This window comes from Mustela nigripes, chromosome 6 (assembly GCF_022355385.1).
Source record: "Mustela nigripes isolate SB6536 chromosome 6, MUSNIG.SB6536, whole genome shotgun sequence".
NCBI classification, from domain to species: Eukaryota; Metazoa; Chordata; class Mammalia; order Carnivora; family Mustelidae; genus Mustela; species Mustela nigripes.
In genome coordinates this window covers 76986655-77009708 of record NC_081562.1, presented here as the reverse complement: position 1 = coordinate 77009708, position 23054 = coordinate 76986655, and the positions used below count along the sequence as shown (strand labels likewise).

General features: G+C 34.7%; 1 protein-coding gene across 2 annotated transcripts in view; it reads right to left on the bottom strand.

Annotated features, from left to right (window-relative positions):
- CNTN1 (contactin 1) overlaps window positions 1-23054 on the bottom strand; it is a 353970-nt gene that overhangs the window by 25467 nt on the left and 305449 nt on the right. For both annotated transcript variants that reach the window (XM_059402902.1, XM_059402901.1), the window contains 3 exons: window positions 16696-16882; window positions 14139-14251; window positions 13179-13335 (listed from right to left, as the gene is read on the bottom strand). In XM_059402902.1, the coding sequence (XP_059258885.1) occupies window positions 13179-13335; window positions 14139-14251; window positions 16696-16882 (457 nt within the window). The remainder of the gene's footprint in view (window positions 1-13178; window positions 13336-14138; window positions 14252-16695; window positions 16883-23054) is intronic.

The window sequence follows — 23054 nt, the reverse complement described above, 5'->3', positions numbered from 1 at the left end:
TGAGAGATTTCAAGGGATTTAGTTTTAACAATGACATACTCACTTTTTCTAAGTAGTTTTAAAATTTGTGTTACTGTGGGCAAATATCAAACCTCCAGAGCAAATTTTAAAACTCAACTCTCTTTCTCAGCATAATTATCTTTATATTTACCTGAGAGGTTTTCAAATTTCAATAGAGCCTATAATGTTCCAAAGGAAAATCAAATTTGAAATTATGTTTTGATGGTTGATGTGTATATCATTAAAGATAATATAATTATTTTAATTCATGTATTTGTTCTTTTATTTAAGGAGAAAATGTAAAACAATATCCCATGATTTGAGGGGCCGTACATCTGTCCTAATATTCCTTCCTTAGGATTATAGAATATTTCTTTCCACTTGTGAGTAGAGAATAGATATCTTAATGTAATTTTTATGCCACTAATGTATCAACATTCAAATGTGCAAAATTGAGCTTACTAATGATTAGAGGTATACATATAAGATATGACATTACATTTATCCATTTAAATATTCTTTAACACTGGTAGTGTTAACTATATATATATTTTTCCTTTTTAACTATATATATTTAATGATAAACCTGTGTTTACTGACTTTGGATCAGCGTTCTCTCAACTTGATATAATCCTTGGTAATTGGTTTAACATTATTAATCCTGTTTTAATCTCAAATTCGACATTGATTACCATTCCTTATTCAATAAAAAAAAAAACCCTGCTAAAATTGTCTGCTCTTGAAGCTAACTCTGTATCTTTCCCGTAACTTTTCATCCCTCTTCTGTACTTCTATGAAGCTGTTCTTGACTTAGTTTCCCCTTCTTCATTTTCCCATTTATTTATTTATTTATTTACCTCATTATTCACCTTGTTACATAACTTTTGATATTAAGTAGAAATATTGATATTAAGTAGAAATCATTTTCTCTTTCCTTGCCAATACACTCTCTAGTTTTTGCTCAGGTGTTCACTCCCCAAAGAAAGTTTTACCAATGCCAGACCTAAAATAAATCTTAATCACTTTGAGCAACTATAGAATTGACATTTTACTAGTTTAGTAAACCCAATTCTAAACAACACAGAAAAGATTTTCTGAGAGTCTCTAGTAAAGGTCCTTCATTTTAAGATGAAGCTTGAACAGAGACAGACCCTTTCTTCCTTGGATATTATAAGGTCTGCATGCAATAACTCCTAGCTCTGCTGTAGCCATATTAGAACCACAAAGAGGATGAGCCTTAAATGAACTTGATTCTGAGACTCTCAGGTAGAGATGCAGGGGCTTGGGAGGAAGTTTTTGAGATGTTGACTTCACTAAGGCCTAAAGGCCGCCTATTTCTTTCTTTCTTTTTTGAAAGATTTTATTTATTTATTTGAAATACAGAGATCACAAGTAGGCAGAGAGGCAGGCAGAGAGAGAGGGGGAAGCAGGCTCCCTGCGGAGCAGAGAGCCCGATGCGGGGCTCGATCCCAGGGCTCTGGGATTATGACCTAAGCCGAAGGCAGAGGCTTTAACCCACTGAGCCACCCATTTAACCCAAGGCCACCTATTTCTTAAGCAATTTTGAGTTGAGGGTTTGTTACTGACAGCTGAAAACATTTTATTCGATACAAACTCTCCACTCAGCTATTTTAATTATTCTTTAACTGGAAGTAAAGAATCCTTGTTTTCCTTGATCTCCTATATTAACTGCATAAGCTGCCAACTTGGGGCAACATCAACAACCATCTGCTATCTCTATATCCAGGCTGGTATGAATTGCAGATAGTTACATAATTATGCTACTTGGTTTTCTGACAAATTTGTTATCTGACCTCAGCTGGTTTCAGTTTTGCTAGATGATGATTCTTCTTTTTTTAAATCTATCTCCACCTGGATGATTAATGGACATAGCATGAACTAGCACGTCAAAATTTGAACTCCTTATTTTCTCCATTCATCTATTTTTAGTAGGTGATTCTGTTAAAAAAAGATGATTCTGTTGGCCATTTCAGCAGATGATTCTGTTGGTTAATCTAAATTCTTTGAATTATGCCAAGTCCTCTTTCACTATCAAATTATCAGAAAATATTGTTGGGTCTTGTTCCAAACAAATCCTGACTATAATTCTCACTTCTACTGTGACCATACTAGTCAAAGCTGACTTCATCTCCTGCTTGGACTGTCATCTTTGGCTTCTAACCACTCTCCCTGTTTCTAGAAATTCATAGAGGTTGTTCTTCCCCCACCATTCATGAGATTTTTACTTCTTACCGATGAACAGATAAAGTAAGACTTATAAAATATAAATCTGATCATGCCATTTCCCATCTTAAAATGCTTCAGTGGCTTCTCATCACATTTAGACTAAAATCCAAAGTCTTCAGCCATGATCTATAAACCGTGTGATGATTCAGGTTCCATCTATTTCTCTACCCTAATTGTCTCTACTCTCCCCCTGCCTTGCTCAACCCCAGTAACACTGGTCTCCTTGCTGTTCCTTGAACATCCAAACATACTCCTAGAATAGGGCTTTGTAGTATTCTAATAGGAGCACTTGTCCTAATAAGAGCACTTGCATGGACCAATCACTCACTTCATTTGATTCTCTTTTCCAGTGTCATCACATAGACCAAGCCATTCCTCCCACTTATACTGAGAACAGCCCTTGTTCTCTTCCATCACTACTTACTTACCTCCCTTTGCTTTACTTTCTTCTTCAGCTATTATCGCTACCTGTTGTTATATATTGAGTAATTGATCTTGCCCTCTCTCTTTAGAATGTAAACTCTATGAGGTTGGCTTAGAAAAATGGGACTTCTACCCACACTCTTTGATGAAGTTTTTCTCTTGAAATTACCAATAACTTTGTAATGGGCTGAATTTAGTCCCTTCAAAATTCTCATGTGGAAGCCCAAACCCGAGTACCTTAGAATGTTACTGTATTTAGAGATAGTCATTAAAGAGGTAATTAAATTAAAATAAGGTCATTAGGGTCAGCTCTAATCCAATGTGACTGTTGTACTTATAGGAAGAAAAAAATCTGGACACAAACACACACAGAGTAAGGACAGGGAGAAGATGGCTATCTATAATCCAAGGAAAATGGCCTCAGAAGAAGCCAACCTTACTGACATCTTGATCTCAGACTTCTAACCTCCAGAAATGTGAGAAAGTAAATTCTATTTTTTGACCACCCAGTCTGTGGTACTTCATTATGGTAGCCCTAGCAAGCTAATACACAGCTATAAAGTACCAAATTCAATAAACTTTCTTACTCCTCAGCTTTTTCAACCCGTTTTTAACTTTTACAACCTTGAAATAAGTTATATAAATTAGTTATATAAAAACTATTATATAAATCAACAACCACTACTACAGAACACCAGCCTACTTAGCAGCCAAATAAAGGAATAACGTTGTCACCACCTTATGGGCCTTTTTCTGATTGCCCTTTGCCCTCCTCTCAAGGTAATACTGTATGGAATTTTGTGTTAATTACTCTCCTTTTTGAAAAGAATTTGTCTTTCATGTCAGAGAACAGAAAACATGTCATATATATACCCCTTGAAACATTGCCTTATTATTTTCTGCTTTGGGACTTCATATAAGTGGACTTAAATTATATCTATTATCCTATGACTTGTTTACGTGCAATAAATATCAGAAGTGTTTTGTAATGAGAATTCATTATTTTGCATAAAAATGAACTATGTTGATCTAGTATCAAAAACATTGAAATGAAAACTTGAAAAAAATTTGCTGCAAATATGGCATGGCAATGTTAATAGCCTTGCTTTATAAAATGATCATAAAATGTTAAGGAAAATTACCAATATTAAACAGAGAAAAGACCATAAGCAGAACTTCAAGACATGAACATATTCGTAGTATTAAATATATTAATATACTCATCTCAATAGTAATTAAAATAATAAAAATTATGAGAGAGTATATTTGCCTAATTAACAAAATATTTTTGAATACCACAATGTTAAAAATTCTTTAATGATAAAATATGGGCATTGCTGTTTGGATACTAATTTGGCAATTACCAAATATGTGCCAAGTCTTTGAAAGGTTTTGCCTTGTAATCCAGTAATTTTACTTCTAGGAAACTTTTCTAAAAAAATTGGAAATTCTGAGTAAAAGATTTTATACACTGTTGTCCTTTATGATGTTGTCATAACCCTGAAAAAGAAAATGTGGAGAGTAACTAAATATAGTAGCCACATTGTTATCTGTGATTATTGGTGATCAAGAGTATTAATCATTATTTTCCGTATCTTGGGTAAATCTCCTTTTCAGATATTTTTGTGATATAGCTTCAAGAGTTACAGGTTTTCTTGTCCTGTAACTTTAATGGTGTTTCTAATAATCTGAATTTCTGTGTCATGAAATCATTTTGAAAGTGAAGAGCCATTTTACTAATTTTCTTTAACTTCTTCTAACTTTTCTAAAAATCCAGGTTTGGCTGGGTTTTCTTGTTAGTTTTGAAACCTTCATGTAAACATACTTATTTTTGGAGAAAGTATGCTACATTTCTTCTGGGAATTTCAGCAGCATTTCTTGAGCTTTCACTGTTCTTTTTTCTGTCTCTGAGGTAAAAGGGTGAAAACTATTTCCTAGATGCTCTTGCTATTGAGAGTCAGGGTGGGGAGCTAGAAAGGCTTGGAAACGCGGAAGCCACTGCTGCTCTTGAAGTGGGGGACAGGGCTCTGAGTCTATGGGCATCCAAGGTATTGGGGGTACCAGTGCCTTCAGGGCTTCTCCTATGGTCCCTCCACGTGGGAGCTGCAAGTAGATGGACCATGGGAGGGGGGGTCTTTTCCACTGCAATTTCTAGTTTTTGTCAAAACCAGCAGACATTCACTCTAGCAATGCTTAAAAAAGGTTTTGTTTTCTCTTTTAAGAATCTAATTCAATACTTGATTAAACTATCTAGATATGTTTCATCTTTCCTGAATGAATCATCTTTCAATGAAAGAGGAGAGAAAAGGAAGAACTTTAGAGAAAGCTATCGGTTGACCCGATGAGCTAGATTTTATCAGAAACTAGTTCAATCACTCCAGAATTGGTCAGTGATCCATAATATATTGACTATTGATAGACCTAAGGGCTATGAGTACAATGGTGAATTCACTCCCCATCACAGACAGTGTTTAAACTGAGGTTGAGAGAACATATGCCATGAATGTCCTACAGGGAAGTCCAACCTTGGAAAGGAGTCAAACAAAATGATCTAGACATTTTTCTCCAGCAACTTAATTAGTTTGCTTTCCCAATCAATTTTATTACTAAATCTTACATATTTTCATAATTTGTATAAGAAACCTCCCACAATGTATATTTTTCTCTCAGAAGTGTATAAAACGTCTCCCTATCCATTCTTAGTCTTTTGTCCTTGAAAAGGTCTAGTAATTTACTTTGCACCTCAGAGCAGTAAAAAACTTAAATTATTCCATAAATAGATCCTTTCTGGAAAGGAACCTGCTCATTCTGACAGGTTCTCCGACTTGCTCTCTTCTTACCAACTCCCCTTTTCCCCACACCAGTGAATTGTCTACACTACACCAAAAATGGTTTTCAATTAGGTTGCATCACTCATCCCTGAAAGAATGCTAATGCTTTCCCACAGAATGAAGTACAGAGTTCCAATGGAATTCTTCAAGGATGGGGTTAGGGAGAAAGTCGAATGAGAGCAGATAGAATGAAATGAGTCTGAGATACAATCAGGGCCAGGCCTTTCATGGTTTCCCCCCCTCTCTGCTATCTCCAATGCATCCTGTACCACACTAGTTGCCCTGCCTCCTTTCAGATTCTTGAACATGATGGGCTCTTTCCTGCACTCCCTGTTCTTATGACTATCATCGCTGCTACTTTTGTGGTAAGGCTGGTTCCTTTCCTTTAAATTTCAGCCCAGACATTGCATACTTACAGGTTTGACCTGATCATTCTAGTCAAATCAGTCTACTTCTTTTATTCTCTATATTAGCCACTTGTTTTTTTCCTTAATCCTTAAAACTACTCATAAAGAGATCTTATTATTTGATGTTAGTTCTTTATTTTTCTGATATTCCCTAGAATGTAAACTTCAGGAGGGTTTGCCGATTTTCCCAATTATTATTTGTAATTAATTATTTGTACATTCTAATACTAAGGTACATCTTCATAGACAAAGATTGTATTTCATAAACTAAAATTATTTTGGTAGTAAGGAAACCTTGGAGGATTATTTTTAATTTTTCCTTCTATTCTTATAATGTATTCCACTGAGAAATTTCCTAATCTAATAGTTTCTGAGTCTACATAGATGGGACTGTTGGGACTGTTGTGTTAATTTGCTAGTAACTAAAAGAATCCTTGGAAAAGATCTAGGAAAACCCAAGTTAGTTTAGATGCAGAGGTGCTATCTTTAAGTCAAACTCAGAGATGTACAAAATATTATTTTGTTCAGATAATTTCTCCTCTATTTCCAAGCTTGTTACAAAACTGGAAGTGTACGTACAGCATTAATGTTGGAAAAGATTTTAAGTGGATAGTCATACTTCAAAGTTAATGAAAGGAATATATATATATATATATTAGAGGTAATTTTATTTTATTATCTTTATTATTTTAGAAAGGGAGACAGGGAGGGTGGGGAGGGGCAGAGAAGAGAGAATCTTCAGCAGGCTCCATGCCCAAAGGAGAGCCCACTGTGGAGCTTGATCTTACAACCCTGAGATTATGACCTGAGCAGAAATCAAGAGCTGGATACTTAACTGACTGAGCCACCCAAGTGCCCCTAGAGATAATTTTAAATGTAAGCTGTTTGTCAGCCTAAAAATATCAGGCTAAATTCATCCACTTGAACTCTCAAATTGATCCCACACAGAACATAGCAAAATAAAACAAACTATTTGATTACTTCAAAATAGTTGGAGAGGTAACATTTCCTAAATAATAATATTTGATTGTTCCATAATCACAAATACATGTTTTTTTAAAATTATGATGATGGACTTATAAGAACGAGTTAGTATACAAGATTAGATGCTCAAAATAATTTCAGTTTTTGAAATGCTTACAGAGGAAGTATCTGCAAATGTGATGATGTCAATATAGCATTTTGATGTTATAATGTATGAATTAAATCCAACCATCCCAACTATCCTCTTGGTCCTTTTATAATGTATTAATTACTTAGGTACTAGAGAAGGAAGCCTGTGAGTAATGGAGTAAACATCTAAGCTTGTACCTAGCAAATCGCTTCCTAGCCCTTTCTCTCCTGCTACTGGGAAGAAGAGGACAGAGTGAAAACATAAAATGTGTTTTTCACCAGTGTTTAAGTCAGTGGCCTTGGTTATATAGTCTAACTTAACAACCTGGAGTTACCAAAAGTAGTAGGTTAAATGATGAAATTAAATTATCTATGGTAACATCGGAATAAATTACAGATTTATTAGAAGCTACAAAATCGACACAATGAATATATAGCAACTTTAAATCAAATGGAAAAGATGTATTCTTTTAGGACCCACCCGAGACTTTACCACTGCCCTCTTTCCAGTCCAGACCTTCACTATCTTTTAATCATCCTATAATAATAACCTCGTAGTTCATCTACTTACATCTTTTTCCCTGCTATATATATTTTCCACAATCACCAAAGTGATTTTTCAAGTGCAAACATCTGATCATGTTACTCCTACCACCTTTAAGTTTTCAAATGATTATGACTTGCCCTAAGAAAGAAGTTTGGCCTCTCAAATGCCCTTAAAAGTCTTTCTTGATTTGACCAAGGTATCTGCTGTCTATTTAAAGCTAGAAAGAAAAATAAAAACTCAAAATATGCACATGCATACAAATAATGAACTGCCTGCTTCTTTGTGGATATTTAGTTATGATCACAGATCCTTGATAGTCTAAATTCTAAAATTTGTAGTGAATATGTAATAAGGTAAACTAGCTTATTAAAACTGATATTCAAAATATTTTGTAGTTATTTGTACTTTCTTAATTTAGCTCACATTAATGAATAAAAACAAAAGATTCTTAGAAGACAATACAGAATTTCTTAGATAATATATTTCTGATGAAACATTTGTGGTGTTACATTTGCCTAGATGGGAGCTGTAAACATCTGATACTGAATGCTATACTAAGACAGCAGTAATAGTGTTCAGGTCAGAGAAGGATGGAGAGGCAAGTTACCACGTCTAATAATTTTCTAGACTATCTCTCATATGAAGTTTCAAGCTTTGTAAAAATCAAATTGTGGATTAGCACGTGGCATAACACAAACCAGGTGCCTAATGAGGGAAGTATATCAACATTCTAGACATATAAACTAATTTAAGTAACCCAAACTTTTCTTATAACTAAATTTTATTCCATGCAGAAATCATAACTTCATTTAACAATTATTTGTTTAAATACTATTGTGTGCCAAATATGTTCACTAGGTATTGGAGATTCAAAGGTTAAAGAAGTCAGACAAGAGCTTGTTCCCATGGAGCTTCTGTTCAAGTTCAAGTAAGGGTGGAGATAGACAATAAGCAGTATAAATTAATAAATAAGATCATTTTGAATAGTTAGAACCAGGTGGTGGGTATTATAGAGGGCACAGATTGCATGGAGCACTGGGTGTGGTGCAAAAATAATGTATACTGTTGTGCTGAAAATAAATAAATTTAATTAATAAAAAAAGAAATATTATGAATAAAATAAAAGAGTGACATAGAATAGGGGTTTTTTAAAAATTGGTTTTAATAAATATATTCTCTGAGGAGGTGACTTCAGAGCAGAATCAAAAATGACAAGAAGGAATCTGCTATGCCAAGATTTAGAAAATTCTAGGCAGCAGCAAGAACAAGTACAAATAGTTAAAGGTAAGGATAACATTGGTGTATGTTCAAGGAGAGAAGGAAAGTCAATGGAACAAAGATGAAATGACTTAATTGAAATAAGAGAGTTAAGCTAAATTACTATAGAGCACTCTAGGCCATGTTAAGGAAATTAGATTTTATCTTATGGGATGTCTTTCTAAGAGGAGAATTGCATGCTTTGGTTGATGTATAACAAGATCCCTTTGGCTGCTGCACAGTGAATAGATTGTAGGAGGCCAAAACTAGAAGCCAAGAGAATCATTAGAATCACAGTAGGGCCAGCAAGGGGTAATAGCAATGTGGAGTAGGAGGCATGTGGAAATTTAGGCATTTAATGTACATTTTTATTGAATGAATAAATAAATGAGCAAATAAATGAACAGCATGATGCTTATTAACATTAAAATTTAGCAATGTACTCTCTTCCTGACTACATATTTAGTTATGAAAATGGAAACAAAGGGAAGTATTAAGTCTTCTAAATTTACAAGAGAGCCTAAAATTTGTTTGTATTTACATGTCTCTCTCATTAAAAATAATTTAAACAGTTTGCAAATAAACCTAAGTTAAGAAAATTTTAGAATGGTACTATCCCCCTAACATATGACCTTTCCTAATGTTAATTGTATAGTTTCTTTGCACAGTCATGGTTAGAATAAGAAATAAGTAATAGAAATTCTGTCTTTGAACAGACATTTCTGCAAAGAAGACATCCAGATGACCAACAGAGACATGAAAAAGTGCTCCACGTCACTCAACAACAGGGAAATACAAATCAAAATCACAATGAGATACCATCTCACACCAGTCAGAATGGCTAAAATTAACAACTCAGGAAACGACAGATGTTGGAGAGGTTGCAGAGAAAGGGGAACCCTCCTACACTGTTGGTGGGAATGCAAGCTGGTACAGCCACTCTGGAAAACAGCATGCAGGTTCCTCAAAAAGTTGAAAATTGAATTACCCTATGATCCAGCAATCGCATTACTGGGTATTTATCCTAAAGATACAAAAGTAGTGATCTAAAGGTGCATGTGCTCCCAAATGTTTATAGCAGCAATGTCCACAATAGCCAAACTATGGAAAGAACCTAGATGTCTATCAACAGATGAATGGATAAAGAAGATGTGGTATATATATATACAATGGAATACTATGTAGCCACCAAAAGAAATGAAATCTTGCCATTTGTGATGATGTGGATAGAACTAGAGGGTATTATCCTTAGTGAAATAAGTCAATCAGAGAAAGATAATTATCATATGATCTCCCTGATATGAGGAAGTTGAGAGGCAACATGGGGTGTTTGAGCAGTAGGAAAAGAATAAATGAAACAAGATGGGATCAGGAGGGAGACAAACCATAAAAGACTCTTAATGTCACAAAACAAACTGAGGGTTGCCAGGGGGGAAGCGGAGGAGGGATTGGGGAGGGTATGTGCTATGGTGAGTGCTGTGAAGTGTGTAAGCCTGATGATTCACAGACCTGTACCCTTGGGGCTAATAATACATTATATGTTAATAAAAAAATTAAAAAAAATATGTCTTAATAAGAAGGTTGTCCATTAGTTGGCAAAAAAGGGAACTGTTTTGAGTATATTTGAGGTTTCTAAAACAAGCATACTCTGTGCCTTCTGTACATGGGCTATTTCCACTGGGATGCCAGAGAATAATTGTGGTGCTGCAGGTGGTCCCTTCTACCTCCCAACAGCCAACTGCTATTTTTTTTAAGGAAATTTATGAACAAGTTGTTAAAAACCACTGTTACTGAAATTGAAATTATATAAAATTATTAATCAATGAGTAAGTTTAAAACAAAGGCAGAAAATTCTGAAAACTCATCACTTCCTATTTTACTGTGTTTTAATGTTATCAGTGCTCTTAAGGTTATGCCTACAACACACCATTACTGCATTAATGCTGTGTTACCCAGCATCTGTTCTTAGCTCCACATTGAGAGATGTCATGTGGGAAGTTTGAAATCAGATATGACGGAAATAGTTACACCACAGAAATTGGCAAATGAAACCAGGGCTCCCTCTACCCCAGGAGAGTCTATTGTTTCACATTAACTGGCATGTCATTAGTTATACCGATGCGGATGCTCCTGTCACAGATTTGGCATCTCCAGCTACAAACTTCTGAGTCTAAACCCCAGAAACTGGGTTCTGCTCCATAGTAGGGATGATAAATGAAGAGCAAGGAAATCAAGAGAGCAACAGTGGGCAATGACAGACTTCTTGACAGGAAAGTTTTGTTTTCAAAAGCAATTTACTACGTTATTTTGCACCTCACTGCCCTTAAATTGATGTCCACATTTCCCTCCGATTTCCTTTAGTGGAAGAGCCTAAGTAAGTGTGTAACTACTGGAAGTGTGTGTTATCAAAGTTCAGAATGAAGAAATTGTTTTAAAAACATAAAGATGCCATTTTCTTCTATCAAATTAGTAATGGCTAAAAAGAACGAGACTAACATCTGAGTGGTGCAAGTGGAAGATTAATTTATAAAAAAGTATATTCAAAATAATATTTTATTATAGTGAAAAGTGAAATGGGTAGGTAAATTTTGTACATTTGTTTGAGAGAATAGTCTGTATAATTTTAAATGAAATTTATAAAATTTTGAATGACATGAGGACTGCTCATGGAACATGATTCATGAAAGTGGGATATAACATGATATATTCAATAGGAAAAAAATCAAATTATACATGTATATAAGAGAACTAGAAGTAAATTCCACTGACCACTAATTGTAGCTTATTTAGGATATTTAGAATATGACTGATTTATTTCCTTTCAAATTTTGGTAATTTCCAAATTTTCTAACAAGACATAATAATGTGTAAATCAAAAAAAAAAAGTAAGATAAATTTATGGGAAAATCTATTTAAACAATTTACAAATAAAACCAAACTTAAATTAAAAAATTCTAGAATGGTGTTATTCATCAAATATTTGACACTTCCTAATGTTAATTCTATAGTTTCTTTGTACAGTTGTGGTCAGACTAAAAATTTTAGCATTAAAGAATTAATTATTAGTTAAATATATAATATTTTCATCTATTTGGCTATAAATTAGCATTGTTTTCTAAATCTGTTATTTTTGTCTTTAATTCAGCATCTTGTAGTATTTCAGATTCTCATAAAACTCTCAAATTAACATCAATTTTAAATCATTATAGTTAAACTATAACATGTAGGATGAGAAAAAAGTATCAAATTTTAATAATGGAGTTCTATAAATGCCAAAAAGAGAGGAAGTCACTGCCTCAAGTATTTATTTTGGATTTAACCAATGCTATGAAAAATAAAGTTTGCAGAAAAAGAACACGTATGCTGAGACACAGAGAGAGATGGTAAAGGAGGGAGCTATCATCTAGTGTCTTTCTATTTTATTACTATATTAATATGTGTAGGACAAAGAAAAGAAGTTAGATGAGTATTAATAGTAGTCCATGAATTTCTTTTTGTTATAAAAGAAGTTTGGGTATTATTACCTAATGGTCTAGTATTATGTAAAACTATAATGCATTATGATATATTTTTTAAAGATTTTATTTATTTATTTGATAGAGAGAAATCACAAGTAGACGGAGAGGCAGACAGAGAGAGAGAGGGGAAGCAGGCTCCCTGCTGAGCAGAGAGCCCGATGCGGGACTCGACCCCAGGTCCCTGAGATCATGACCTGAGCCGAAGGCAGTGGCTTAACCCACTGAGCCACCCAGGTGCCCCGCATTATGATATTTTTTAAAAAATTTATTTATTTGAGAGAAAGAGAAATGGAGAGCAGGAGCATGGGGAGAGATGCAGAGCAGAGGGAGAAGCAGACTCCCCACGGAGCAGGAAACCTGCTGTGGGGCTTGATCCCAGGACCCTGAGATCATGACCGAGCCAAAGGTAGATGCCTAACCGACTGAGTCACCCAGGTGCCCCCATTATGGTATTTTTAAAATTGAAGTATAGTTGACATACAATGTTACAATTGTACTACATGGTGATTCAACAAGCGTATGTGTTATGCTATGCTCACCATAAGTATAGCTACTATCTGTTACCATACACTGCTATTACCATACCTGCATCATGGTATTTTAATAATGCTTTGTCATCCAGATAATAAACAAAAAGCATAAGGTATGTTGCAAAGTTACTTTTGCGTCTCATAAGGGAAGAAATACCAAGTTTCAGGACATTCTTAATGTTTCAAGTTTACCTAGGAAAACACTGACATTGGTGTGCATATTGATCCTACCCTACTCTCGGGAGTCTACATTACCTAAATCTTACAAGTACTTAATGGAAATGTGTCTCAAGTGACTGACTTACCTGAAATTTTGACTTGAGACACTACTCCATCTCCTCCATCACTGTGTGCACGAACCTCTACAACATACTCTCCATCCCTGGGGATGGGGACTTCTATGGAATGTTTATGAGTGGAATACAGCTTGCCATCGTGTTGGCCATCAGGTCTATAGAGTACCTGAAAAAGTACCAAAATATGTATGTTTAATAAAGTTGACTAATGAGCCAATTCCAAAACACTAAAACTATAATAAAAATTCTTTAGACTTTTATTAATAATAAAAAAAATTCTAGGAAGCTACGTGTAACATTAGCTGGAAAATTCATGTTATTTTTAATTCACAAAAGTTGATTTCACCTATTTTTTAGGGTGATCCATGGGAAAGTTCCTTAAGTCTTTGACTTTTTTTTTAAATATCCTAAAATAAAGAGAGGGAAATACGTTTGTTTTTTCTTATGGAATAGGTATAAAATGAGGGCTCTTTCAACAGATTGAAGTCATCTTAAAACATTGTCTCACAATTTAATTTTTTCACATTATTCCTAAAAGTTGGCATTCAATAAAAGGTGTGTGATAGAGAGAACATATGGAAATAATCTTTTTTCCTTCTTGTGTTCATTTATGGAACATAACTCAATGTATCAGTTTGCCATGCATTAGGCAACACTATCTTAATCATTGCCAAACAAAAATGGATTCTTCCTCCTATTTATGCACTGATCATTTTAACAACTCTATTCCTTAAAGCAGTTATTCTACCTATCTTGTGCACTTGACATAGCATTTTAGCAGGATTCTACTCAAGATCCTTTTGTATTTCAAAATTTAACATGGTACTATGTCATTTGATTCTAGTGTACAGCTAGAATAAGAAAGCTTAATGGGTTTTGGTGCAATAAATGTTAATCAAGTCCAAATGTCAATCACTCTTTGTAAGAATAAAGCCCATGTCTGGAAAAATCCAGTAATCTGTTACATACCTTATATCCTGTCACTGTTGATTCATTTGATAGTGCGACCACGTGATCCCAGGTGATTATATAGCGGGAACCAGACCTTACGGAACTGATGATCCTTGGCGGCTGACTTGGAGCTGTGGAAAGTAATAATATGCAAGTGACAGCCACCATATCTGACTTCAGTTCTGCAAACTGCTTCAAGTCAGTGAAAATGATGTGACAACAAGAGCTAATTTTGCCATGCACTAAACTAAGCACTTTATATCCTTGGGCTCATTAATGTACCCATGGCCCTCTGTGATACATAATTATCTTTTATTCTCTTGTCATTATTCCTTATTTGGGTTATTTTTTCATCAGATTTTTTTATAACTGCTATTTTCAAGGTCATCAATCACCTCCAGTTGGCTAAATCTAATGTTACATTTTATTCTTTTCAGATTTAATATCTTTGCAGTATTCCATAAAGTTGACCTTCTAATCACTTTCTGAATCTTGTTCTTTTCTTAAATTCATGTTCTTTAATATCTGGGTTTCCTCCTGCCTCTCTGGCCGCTCCTTCTCATTAACCATGTGGTGATGGCTCCATGTCCTTTGTCTAATTTCTAGATGTTAACATGACCTAGGACTTGATCCTAAGTATCCTTCTCTCCTCTATTTATGAATTTTTCTCTAAATCCTGCATCTGGGCCCATGGCTTTAAGAACTTACAATTTTATCTCAGGTCTAATCTTTCTCTTGATTTCCAGATGAATGTGTCCAAGTGCCTCTCTCTACTTGAATGTCTAAATGGCTCCTCAAATGTAATCAAGATGGAACATTTGCCATGTACTCCCAAATCTTCCTCTCGATGGTTCTTTCCCATCTTTGGCAAATGATACAGTTGAATTCCCAGTTTCTGAATAAAAAGTCTGATATTTAGTCTTCATTCTACCCATCCCAACATCTAAACCAGCACCTAGATGTCAACTCTTTCTGTAGAAAATTTTCTCTCTATCCATTATCCCTTAATTCCAACCACCATCTAAAATCATCCCCCATTGGCTCTTTTATTTTTACTCTTACTCCATCACCACCCATTGTCCATCCAGAACCCAGAATAATTTTTTAAAAAACATGAATTAGATATCACTCTTTGCCTTAAAATCTTCCAATAGCTCTTATGAGACTTAGAAAAAACTCTAACTCCTAACATGACTGACAACTATGAGACCCTTAATATCTCTGTCTCAGCACATTTCATTTCACCTCCAGTCTACACCCTGGCCCCACTGCCCTTCTACACTTAAGGCATACCAAATTACTCTCACCTTAAGGTTTTACACTACTAATTTTCCCTAGCTGAAATAGTCCTCTTCCTGCCAATCGTCACTCATGACTCATATACTCATACATATGACTCGGATAGTATATTCTCAAAGAGGCTTTTGCTGACCACTTAACTGGGGTTGAGCTCCCATACAAGTCACTTTCAATTTTATTATCTATTTATTTATTTTGTTGCCCTGTCATCTGATATTATCATACACACTTATTTTTCAGGTTTTTTTTTTTTTTCCCCTCTGTCCTTCCATTAGATTGTAAATCCTATGAGAAGAAGCTCTGGGTCTTCCTTGATCCCTTCTGTATCCTCAACCACTAGAACAGTGATGGGGACATAGTATACTTCTGATGAATGAATAAATAGAAAAAGAACATAGGAACGAATGCCCCAGGAATGAATGCTCCTTTTACAAATTAGAAAACAAGTTTAAAGGTGAGAGGTAATTTGTCTATCTTCACACATTTAGTAAGTGGCAAAAACAGATCTGAAATCCATGACCCACATCAGAGTCTGGAATCTTATTGCCGTGTTTAGTCGCCTTTCCCCCAAGTGGTTTCATAAATTGTCAAACCTAATAGTACTCTTATCTTTAAATTCTTCCAAAACTCCCTAGAGCCTCAAATATAAATCTCTTCTTCTGTACATTCAGTGTGGTTTCAAGAAGGAGATATCAAAGTGAAGCTAGAGAGGCAAGAATGCCTGGAAATTCTAAGCAGGGTAGATAGTCTTGTTATATACTGTTTATGTATGTTATATATTTATATATTGTGTATATATGTTACATATACAATGAGAATATATGGTAATAAGAGAGCAAATAGAATGCTACAACATTTAACTTGCATTTGCACTGACAAAGGCTTACAAAAAAAGAAAATAAGCAGAATTTCAATTTTCTCATGCTATTAATCCAGTCCTATAAAAACAGTGTTAAAAATAATAACAGAGAGGACAAATTAATTATCTAATGACACAAAGTTTGGGGGTAGTCTTTATGAAGAGAGGTTCTGTAACTGTATTTCTATAGTAGAACATTAAATGCATGAAGGCATTCTCCACATCTTTTCATCATATACAATAACTAACAATGTTTGTTTGTTTGTTTGTTTTTATCTCAGGTGATAGTAAAGGACAAAATTGAAAACTGAATGTGCTAAGACTGCCAGGTAGTAAGTTTCTCTCAGATATATCTGCACCATGATTGAATCAATTGGTATTTTTTGGCAAGTCTAAAATGCAAATTTTGAAACTCACGTGCTTTCTTGGTGAAGGTCTCAATCATGTCACTGGGTGGTCCACACCCTGCACTATTGCAGGCTCTGACTTCCACAAAGTATTGGGTGTCAGGCAGAAGGTTCTCTAGCCTGGCTGAGTACTCTTGGCTGGTGACTTGAACTCTGTGTGCCGCTGCTTCTTTGTCATGGGCAGCCCAGTACCGAATCTGCAAACATTTAAACCAAGTGAGATTCTTTTATGATTCAGTTATTTCAATTGTGAAAACCCTTTTCATTTAGTTCTGACACCAGTGATGCTGGCTGAGCGTCATATACTCAAGCCTTACTTATTGCTACTTCTACTTCTATTAGTCAGAATACAGCAAGGCACAGAATGTAGATCGATTAAAGATGTCAAAGACAAATCAAAGGCTCACCTCATGGCCTGAAATAGTCTCACACTAATAAGAAAAGAAAAAAAAAAAAAAAAAAAACGAAAAAAACTGCACATGATTTACCTTCAAAATATAACACTGGTCTCTGTTTGGAAGTATTTCCACAATAATTTTTATCATTTATTTCCTGCTTTATTTCTGTTGATATGATACCAAACTTGTTATGAGTCATTGTTAAACGGTTTGACAGGAATAAACCTTGTTTGTCATTACGTGGCCTGGAACAGATCAGTGTAATAACTTTCTACTAGGTCATCTTAGAAGTATATATGCAAAATTATTTCCTTTGAATCTATATTGAGGCCAGATATCAAAGAAAAATTATGCTTAATAATTAGTTGAGGAACTTATTTATCATGAAAATAAATTTACTTTTAAAAATGTTATCCATGTTGTGATTAGAATTGATCACTTTTACCGATATACCAATGATAGCCTTCCTTGTCTCTTAAAGTTTAAGTGAAGGCTGTAAATTATTATTTTCATCCGTCTAATAAGGCTGTTTTATTGGTCAGAAATCTGTATCTCTAAGGTGTAGATGAAAAGAAGAGGATTTCTTATAAATATAATGGTATTTAGTATATTTTAGATTCCCTGTTTATAAAGTAATGGAAATTTAATTTCATAATTAAACAAAGCGCTTAGACAATAATATCTAATATTTATATAATCTTGAATGATTCATTTACATAAAACAAATTAAACCATTATAAAATGGAACTAGATGGCTTGAATTCACTTGTTAAAAAAGTAAGGTTTATATGTAGAATTAGCACATTTCAGAACAAAGGCTAATTACTAAATTGTTAATTGGTTTTCTTCGCAATGTTTTTATTTTGTTTACTGGTATTCATTTTTCTCATGTCAAGAATACTCTTCATAATGGTCTTGATAGGATTTCCTTGGCATTCCTGTCATTTGACCAGAAGGATGGCCTCAGAACCAAGGAAGTGGAATTGCACCAAATGTCTCCAGAGGCAGATCTCTGTTGCAGACAAAAGACTTTCAAAGGACGGGAGCCACTTCGAGAATGTTTCTGGGTTCTAAAAGTATTCAGGCAGTGAGTACAGTCATTTGAGAAGGAGATTGCCTATATTTTAGTGGGCATTTGAAATAGATGATACATAGGTCTCTTCTATTGCTTGAATAAAATGAGCATTTATATTCTAATGAAATGCCATGCACTCAAGTAGTATTACCCACGTACATTATCTTCACAACGAATCTAGAATGTATTATAGCAATCAAAACCGAACTCCCTGAAGTTCATGCACTTTTATATGTATGTTTATTGACTGAGATATATACCACATTTTAAAATCTTTATTCCAAAAAATAAAATAAAATAAAATCTTTATTCCACTCTAACAACTTTTCTATCCCGTTTAAAGAAGTTTTAAACAGGATTAATATAATAAAGACTATTTCTAGAAGATGCTTTGTACTAAAACGAGGAATTAAAGTGAGAAAACTTTTCTACCTTCTCACTCAAATTTCCATGAGGCATTTTTTGGCAATATGAAAGGAAAGAACAAAGCTTTCCTTAATTTACTATTTGCAGCTATATCTGAAATGAGAAATGACTTTATTCGTCTAAGTTTAGCAAGGATGGTATGGTCAGTCTCAAATAAAATTCACAACAAATCAAAGCAGTGACTTAGCTATGCCTTTGTGACTAGGGAGCAAAAAAGAATGATTATGTGTGCCAAACAGATTTCCTTATTTTAGAATATGAGAGTTCGAAAATTTTCACAATATAGTTACTCTTTACAAATGAAAGCATCTGAGACAAAATGATTTAACAATCTGTCCTTTAAAGTATATGTTTACATATAGCTTACAATGTTTTCAAAGTATACTAAAATAAACAGTGGATACGTATACATAATATATGGCATCATCTTTTTTTCCCTGAACTAGCCACTGGTCATGAACTTCATTTCCAAATAGATAATAAATGTGGGCTGTTGTATCTTGATCATCTCACTGAGTTTCTCAATGTGTTGAAAGGCTGACAATAATCTGTGAGAAAATCGCTCAGAGTGAAGGGTACAACCTGTAGTCATGGAGCAGAACACATGTGTTTCTTTTGACTAATCACTAAGGAGACCAAAAGAGAGCCTGGATGAATGAGTAGAAATGGATTATCATGACTAGAAAAGAGATACATCCACACATCCAAACAGCAAGTCCTGCTTTATGGATAGTAAATCACTAATTCCTCTTCATTTGTTACAGTAACATATAGTGTATTTATTTCCATTTAATGTTGTGGCATTTTATAATTTTCACTCTTTCTCTACATGTTTCTAAAATTCCCACAGCATCCTTTGTCTATTGTAAACCTGTCATAGTGCTTATTAAACAATTATGAAACTACCTCATGACTGGGCTTTCTCTCCTCCTACTAATTTAGAAACTCTTTGAAGACAGGCATGCATCACTTATTTTCAACACTGCGAGCATAGGACTGCATTTGATAAATGCTACTCGTTCACTCGTTTAACAAATAGTTATCAGGTATCCACTTTGTACCAGTTATTGGGCTAGGTGCTGGAAATGCAAGGACAACCTAAGCTGACTAATGAGATGCTGACATTAAAAAAACAAACAAAAAAACAAAACAAAACAAAAAAACCCTCAATGTCTGAAAATATATTGTATAAAAACTATATTATCCAAATCCCAGACTATTTTGATTATTAGCAGAGTCCATGGGAAAGGAATCTCAATAATATAAATCATTCAAATAGGTATCCTTACACCTTTTGGGAACTATTCAAAAGTCTTTTATTTTCACCACCGATGTTGGGACCAACCAATTCTATGTAGGTTTCAATTAGCTTGTCGTAAGGGTTTGCTAAAAAGATAAATCATCTTTGTATCTGAGCTTCCTCTTTTCCTACTCACTCTGCTTTTTCTTCATACTTGCTCCCTGGGATCATATTAAAACAAACCAACAAATAACAACAATAAAACATCACCTTTTCCCACACCCGTGTGTCAGACAATGCTTTGGGGAGATCCAGATGAAGACAGACGCCTTCATCAGAATAAGAAAATGAAGCATTTCCTAAGTATCAGTTTATGCTCACCAAAATGAATTAACCTTTAAAAACATCTGAGTAGATTACTCAGGACTGATAATCTTTTTTTTTTTTTTTTAAAGATTTTATTTATTTATTTGACACACCAAGAGAGAGCACAAGTAGGCAGAGAGGGAGGGAAGCAGGCTCCCCGCTGAGCAGAGAGCCCCACGTGGGGCCCGATTCCAGGACCCTGAGATCATGACCCGAGCCGAAGGCAGAGGCTTAACCCACTGAGCCACCCAGGTGCCCCAGGACTGATAATCTTTTAAGACAATGTGAAACCAATCATGAGCATGAATCTCTAATTCAGCTGCTAAGAGTTTTCACGTCCATTATTCCTCATAGCGTATTTCGCTTGTGTTCATAAAGTTAAGTGAATGTTACCTGCTGGGTGAGCACTTCTTACACTCTTCTAGTTCCTCTACACTGCAAGGAAACTTAGTAGTATTAAGGTTAGAAGTGGGGAGCTCTTTAACTAGGCAAGAGGAAAAAAATGAGTAAAACTTAAACACTCTACTGAGATATATTTTAAAACCACAAGGGAAGAGATTCTCTTGTTCTCACTTGAAATATCAGGAAATTAACCTTGAGATGGGGTCAGTCACATAGGAGCTGGGCTTCTCCAGCTTTTTATTTTATTTTCTTAATGTGTTACTTTTCCCTCCCTCTGTTTCTTTGTAACTTAGACCCTGAGTACATTTTTATAGGAAGTGCACTGGGATATTAGCTTTCTCAATCATCTATCTTGTTAAACGGCTGGCTTCTCCCATCATATTTTAAAATAGAAACAATAACCACATTATACTCAGTCAAGGAACACCCCTCTCCTTTACAGGGGCATTTTCTTAAAGGAGAATAAATGTTATGGATATTTTCTTTTAAGCTTTCATGCTTGTCTCGTTGATATTCAAGGTTCTGTTTTAAAGACTCAAAAGGTTTTTAAGAAAGAACAAATTGAAACAATAATTTTGGGATTTACTTCCAATATTTTTAATTTATTTGGAGAGCCAAGACCTAGGTTTGAATCTAATTATGCCAATTATTACCCACACAAATGTTTCTAAACTTCAAATTCTTCATCTTTAAGACAGGGATAATAGTAGTGTTGATTCCCTAGGACCATGTAGATTCAATACAATAAGCTTAACTGTTTAGCATAGTAAGGACTCAACAAATGTTATTATTCATATCACTAATATTATCAAATTTTCATTACTGTCATAATCACCACTGTCTTCAAATATCCAATGACATAGAATAGGGAAAAGTAGTAAATGCTTTCATTTCATTCCACACAACAGTTCTATGAGGCATGATTACTCTCCAGCTTTCCAGGTAAGAAAACCAAAGCTCAAAAATTTCAAATAAGTTTTGCACCAAATTCCTCAGTGATAGAGCTGAGATATCAACCTGTATCTGCTTGGCGCAAGAGCTTACAAATTTCTACTTTCTGTGGAGTTGCAAAATGTCAGCTATCTGTGAAACTAAATTCCTCAATGGCATACATTTATTTCCTTGAAAATTACCATTTAAGAAAATATTATCTGCTAAAGATTTTTTGCTATTTAATTGAAAATCCTTACTTGATGCTTATTTCCAATAAAAAAAGCTGTATTTTGGTTATTATCATTGCTTCCCACCTCATATTTCCTTTGTCCTCTGCTTGTTGGAAGTTATAAAATGGCCAATACACAATTCTTAGACAAAGACAAGGTTTTTAAAAAATGTGAAACATACATTTATTGTTTTGATTCATGAGTGAGTTATCTATCAAATAATCCTTTTTTTCCTCTTTTTTATTACTTAAAAATGAATAATATGAAATAAGAAAAAAATGCTATGGTCTAAAAGATAACTTTCAAGCTCCAAAATCTGGTGTCTTCTCCCAAGAAACCTAGAACTTGTTTATTATAGGGGTTTGTAACAGCTAGTGAATTTCTCTATTTTTCCCATTCTTTTACTACTAGCTGTAAATGTAATTATCAATTAATAACTTATGAATATTGGGTCTTTCCAGTTCATTCTTACCATTCCACTTTTTTCATAATAACTTCACCTTGCAAAGATGATCTGAAGACACTTTGAAATGTACCCAAATCATAACCTACAGTACAAAAAAAACGAGCTTCCTGATATTTTACATGTTTAAAACTGAAAGCCTTGGGTTGGTTTTGTGGTCATATATCAGAAACATGGCTTTGAGAAGGTCAGATTGTAACACTAGATTTGATCATATTTGAGTATCACTATCAGCCCCCAGTGAGTATCTGTTCAGTGTTTACTCTGGGCTCAGCCCTGTTCTTGGCACTGAGAGGAAAGCAGACAAAATCCTGCCCTAGAGGAGCTAATATTTCATGGACAGATGAAGAAGGGAGAGCACCAGAATTGAAAGGGCTAGCTGATCGGGCCAGCAGCTCACTGCCTGTGACTTCAGAAGGGCCCTCACTGTCCATTCACTGCCTGAAACAGAGGAGTCTGTGGTTTGGCATAAAGCCCTGAACTGTGAACCAGAAGAGCTAAGTTTTCGATACTCCTCTGACACTCAGTTTGTGGTGGGGCAGTCACTGGTTCTTTGGCATCCATTTGCTCATCTGCAAAGATAGGCTGCTGCCAATTTCTCTTAATATTCACTCTTTGTGCTTAAAAATACGAGATGATTTCACTGTCTCTGCATAATTACATCTAAATTTTGCTAGCATCATATTAAAGACCCCAACAATGATCACAGCTTCAGTTTTCAAGGCCTTTTTCCCTTTACTCAACACAAATCTTCCCCCTTCGATCTGGCTATTCCCACTGGTCTTTAAAGACTCAAATCAAGGGAAGTTTTCTTTGGGATATTTGAATGTTCCCAA